Source organism: Tachyglossus aculeatus, unplaced genomic scaffold (assembly GCF_015852505.1).
Source record: "Tachyglossus aculeatus isolate mTacAcu1 unplaced genomic scaffold, mTacAcu1.pri scaffold_1_arrow_ctg1, whole genome shotgun sequence".
Lineage (NCBI taxonomy): Eukaryota > Metazoa > Chordata > Mammalia > Monotremata > Tachyglossidae > Tachyglossus > Tachyglossus aculeatus.
In genome coordinates this window covers 3,054,285-3,058,686 of record NW_024044915.1, presented here as the reverse complement: position 1 = coordinate 3,058,686, position 4,402 = coordinate 3,054,285, and the positions used below count along the sequence as shown (strand labels likewise).

Genomic DNA, 4,402 nt, shown 5'->3' with positions numbered 1-4,402 from the left:
CATGAGAAAGTCAATCTCACTGGAGTGAACAGTGAAAACTTTTTTTTCTTGCCCCTGACCTTCACCAGCCTTTCTCCATGTCGTCTTGTCTCCCTCGACCCCCTCCCCGCCCTACCACCCCCTCCTTGAAAGTGAGGTCTGTTTGTGACATAGGCTTAGTGATGCATGTCCCGAGATTTTAGAATTCTGGTTCCCTAAGGATCAGGACTCACTTGTTGTCAAGCTAACCCCAAGCTTCCCTCTGATCCAACTCTTTAGGAAGGAAGATGAAGAGGATGTTATTTCCAAGGTAAGTTTAAGATTTTGGAGGATCAAATAGCTAACACTATAGAACAGTTGAGTGATGATAGAGGGAGATGGGGGGTTGTCTCCATAGAGGTAGCAGTTGAACTGTATGAATGAAAGAGCTCCCAGGGAGAGAAAGCGGAGAGGGAGAAGAGTAGAGCACCCAGAATAGTCAAAGGGTGCGATTAGGACATGTTTTGTAATTAAATCTTTAGCAGGACCAGTCAAGTGACTGGAATAAGGAGTGACATGTGATTGTGAAGCCCAGTCCGTGAAGAGATTCTAAGATGGCAGAATGCTCGACTGTGATAACTGCATAAACAGCAAGACAAGGAGGAAAGGATGAAGAAGCAATGATAATAAGTGTGGTATGTATACAGAGCTTACAGAGCTTACTCTTTGCCACATATTCTATATTAAGTGCTAGAGTAGGCAAAATATAATCATTCATTCCGCAGAGCTTAGTGGAAAAGGAACAGGACCTGAGTTCTAATCCCAGCTGGGCCACTTGTCTGCTCTATGAACTTAATAAAGTGACTCAACTTCTGTGTTCCTTAGTTTCCTCAACTATGAAATGGTAGAATGAATATCCTCTCCTTCCCCTTCAGATGAATGGCTCCATTTAGGACAGTGTCTGAATAGATTGAATTTTTTTATACCCCAGTGCTTAGCACAGTGGCTGGCAGATAGAGAGTGCTTATAAATACCTATTGATTACCTTTATTAATATAGATTTTTGCAGAAGAGGTCAATGGGAAGCTGGGTGAATGCAGGCACAGTAGAACAAAGAGGGTGAGTTACAGAATGCAGGTGCAGGATTGTATTGGAAGACCTCAGTAAGAGGTATTGATTTCCAGGGACAGCTTCTTGAGATATTGAGTATTTGCTTCAATCAATCAATCATATTTATTGAACTTTTACTATGAGCAGAGCACTACACTAAGCGATTGGGAAAGTACAATATAACAGAATTAGCAGACACGTTCCCTGCCCATAAGGAGTTTACAGTCTAGAAAGAAGACAAACATTAATATGAATACATAAGTAATTCATAATATATAATTTGAATACATACACATACGTGCTGTGGGGTCGGGGTGGGGTGAATTTCAAGTGTCCAAAGGTCACAGAAAGAAGTTCAGAGACCATGCAGAAGGGAGAGTGAGCTGGGGAAAAGAGCTCTTGATCTGGGAACACCTCTTGGAGGAGATGTGTCCTTTGTAATGCTTTGAAGGTGGAGAGAGTGGTTGTCTGGCATATACAGAGTGGAGAGGATTTCCAGGCAAGGAGGATGATGTTGGAATTGATTGATTGAAGCAAATACTCAACATCCCAAGAAGCCGTCTCTGGGAATAAGTGCCTCTTAGGCCTATTATCATTAGTAGTAGTAGTAGCAGTAGTAATAGTTTTTAGTAGTAGTAGTACGAGCTGGAGGAGTAGCTTTGTATTTGTTTAGCACATACTATGAGTTAAGCAGTGTTCCAAGTGCGGGAGTAGATACAAGTCAATTAGGTCGAACATAGTCTCTATCCCCCATGGGGACCTTGGGGATAACCCACAATCTAAGTAGGCCAGAGAAAGGATATTTAATCCCCACTTTACAGTTGAGGAAATTGAGGCACAGAGAAGTTAAGTAACTTGTCCAGGGTAACAGAGAAAGCAATTGGTAGAGTCACGATTTGAACCGAGATCCCCAACTCCCAGGTTGGTGCTTTTTCCACTAGGTGACACTGCTTCACACTGCACCTTCCTGTCACTGCCCCTTCTCAACAAACTCCATCACCTTTTTATTCTTTCTCTTATTCCTTAGACTCCTTGACCTCTTCTTCCTCCCAAACCTTCTGCAGTGGGGCAGGCATCCTTCCTCCTTTTGGCATCTCTTCTGAAAGGAGGATTGATCAACTGCAGCTGGGGACAAGGATAAAAGAGGAGGACAGCCAGCAGCCCCTGGAGCTTCCCCTTCAGGGAAGATAGAACCAACAGCAAAGGAGGCTCTGCCACAGTCTTGGACTCCCAAAGCTTACTGCCCCAGGATGGAACTTTGGAGAGGAGAGAGACTCCCACCTCCCTGAGGTCAAGTGACATGGAAGAGAGTTCCTCCTGGAGGTTCCTATTGGTCAGCTCTGCTCGTTCTGTCAGCACCCATGAGCTGGACACCAAGAGCCTATATCCTGGGGAAAGGACATGCTGCTGTTCCACCCCATTACTCCCTTCTCACCGAGAAGTTATATCCAGGGATTCTTCGGCAGGAAATCCAATTCCAGCCTCTAACAGTACAAGGGAGGCTATTACAGTGTCTCAGACCTCTTCCTCCCCTTCTTCTCCCTCCTCTTCCTTTTCCACCTCGTCATTCTCTTTTTCCACCTCATCCTTCTCCTCTTACCATTACAGCTCCTCCTGCTCCCCCTCCCCCTCCTCCTCCTCATCTACTGTCACCTCTGACTTCTCCTCCTCCTCCTCTTCCTCCTCTTTGTCCTCCTCCCCATCGTCCTTGTCCTCTTCCCAAACCTCAGACAGTTGTACAGGCACCCTGCTTCCCTCTGGGGAGTCTCCTGAAGATGGAGGGACTGAACACCAGCTTCTGAGGGGAAAGATCCAACTTGATGTCATCAAGCAGCAACTGGAGCTTCACCTCCAGAACAGGATCAACCGCCAACAAAATGTTCCTCCAAAGAGAGTCCAGGAGTCACTTAGCCTGCAGCTGCCCCCATGTGGAGACTGGGAGAAGGGAGGAATGACCCTGTCCCAGAGTCCCAGCCAGATGGAGAAAAGTCGTGAGCTGCAACTACTCTCAGACAGCCCTAATTATTCCTCCCATAGCACCCAGGACCTGAAAATCAAACTCCATTACTCTGAGGAAAGCTTCCCTAGCTGCTCGCCTACTTCAGTCTCTTCTGGTCAGAAAGAGGAGACCACATCCAAAGCTTATTCAGAGCATGCCCAAGATCCAGATACTGACCCTCCTAGAGAACCTGTCCCAGGGCTCGGCATCATTTCTTACTCCATTTCTCCATCCTTCTCTCCACCTTTCTCAGCCTACTTGGCCTCCTCTTCCTGTGGATGCTCCTGCAGTGTGACAGACATCCTGGCTCCTTCTGATATCTCCCCTGATGAGGAAAGGACAAAACAACTGAAGATGAGGACCAGGATCCGTCAGGATGATTTTAAACAGCCACCTGAGTTTCAGATGCAGAAAAGGCCCATGGAGAAGCACAGGGATATTCCCCAGATAATACAGAAACCTCAGATTCTGTTCTTGCCCGAAGTTGGGGACCGAGAGAGGGGAGGGATGGCCTGGTCCCTGAAGCCCAGTCAGATATGTGGGAGTCGTGGATGGCCAGAGGCCAGTCTGTATGACCCGATCACCCTCCTGGAGACCAACATCAGGCAGAAATACCTGGCGTTCCTTCTGGGCCTGCACGACCCCATATAGACCCATCTGTGTTTGTGATAGGGGAAGGAAGAACCAACTTGGCCTCATCCCCAATCCCGACTTAGAAGCCTGTCACAGAGGGCACATTCAATATGGAGTGAGCTCTGTCCCTCTGGTGGCTCCCCACGTACTGATTCCTGAGCCCAAAATTGCTATCTGCCATGGTGGCAGCAGCTGGAAACTGGTGTCTGTAAGGCCCTTGACATCCCTCAATGAATATCTAAAATAAAGTCTCTGTATGGTTTGTTTTGTCTTTCTTTATGAAATGGCAGAGGGATCATCAGCTTTCCTCCCTTCAGCCCCCCTCTTCTGCCACGTTCCCTAGCTGGGCATGTAATGCTGCAGAGTTGGGAATGGGCAGAGGCAGGGGGTGAAAGGGAAGTTATGAAGCAGTGTAGAGCTAGCAAGCTGCCTCAGTGAGGGCAGGAATCAGATGATGCTTGGGTCTGTGAGGAGTGGGTAAGTGTTTCACACAGCACTAGGAGGGAAACTGTGGACACTGCCTTCCAGTATGAACCACAAGAATCAGGAGCCAGAAGGGTCAATTGTCTCCAGGACTTGATACTTGACTAACACTATCCTTCCAATGTCCAGAAAGTGTCCCAGAGAATGTTAATAGTAATAATCACGTTATTTGTTAAGCACTTACTATGTGCCAAGCACTGTTCTAAGCCCTGGGGTAGA

The 4,402-nt window shown here is 47.1% G+C and overlaps 1 protein-coding gene and 1 long non-coding RNA gene across 2 annotated transcripts; both read left to right on the top strand.

Annotated features, from left to right (window-relative positions):
* The first annotated feature begins 235 nt into the window (after window positions 1-235).
* On the top strand, window positions 236-2,643 carry LOC119923565. The gene is made up of 3 exons (XR_005448881.1): window positions 236-289; window positions 501-653; window positions 2,096-2,643. It is a non-coding gene; the product is annotated as an uncharacterized LOC119923565 (long non-coding RNA).
* A 74-nt stretch (window positions 2,644-2,717) lies between these two features.
* On the top strand, window positions 2,718-3,949 carry LOC119923564. The gene has a single exon (XM_038742922.1). The coding sequence runs from the start codon at window positions 3,020-3,022 to the stop codon at window positions 3,716-3,718; it is 699 nt and encodes a 232-aa protein (XP_038598850.1). The 5' UTR covers window positions 2,718-3,019; the 3' UTR covers window positions 3,719-3,949.
* The last annotated feature ends 453 nt before the right edge of the window (window positions 3,950-4,402 follow it).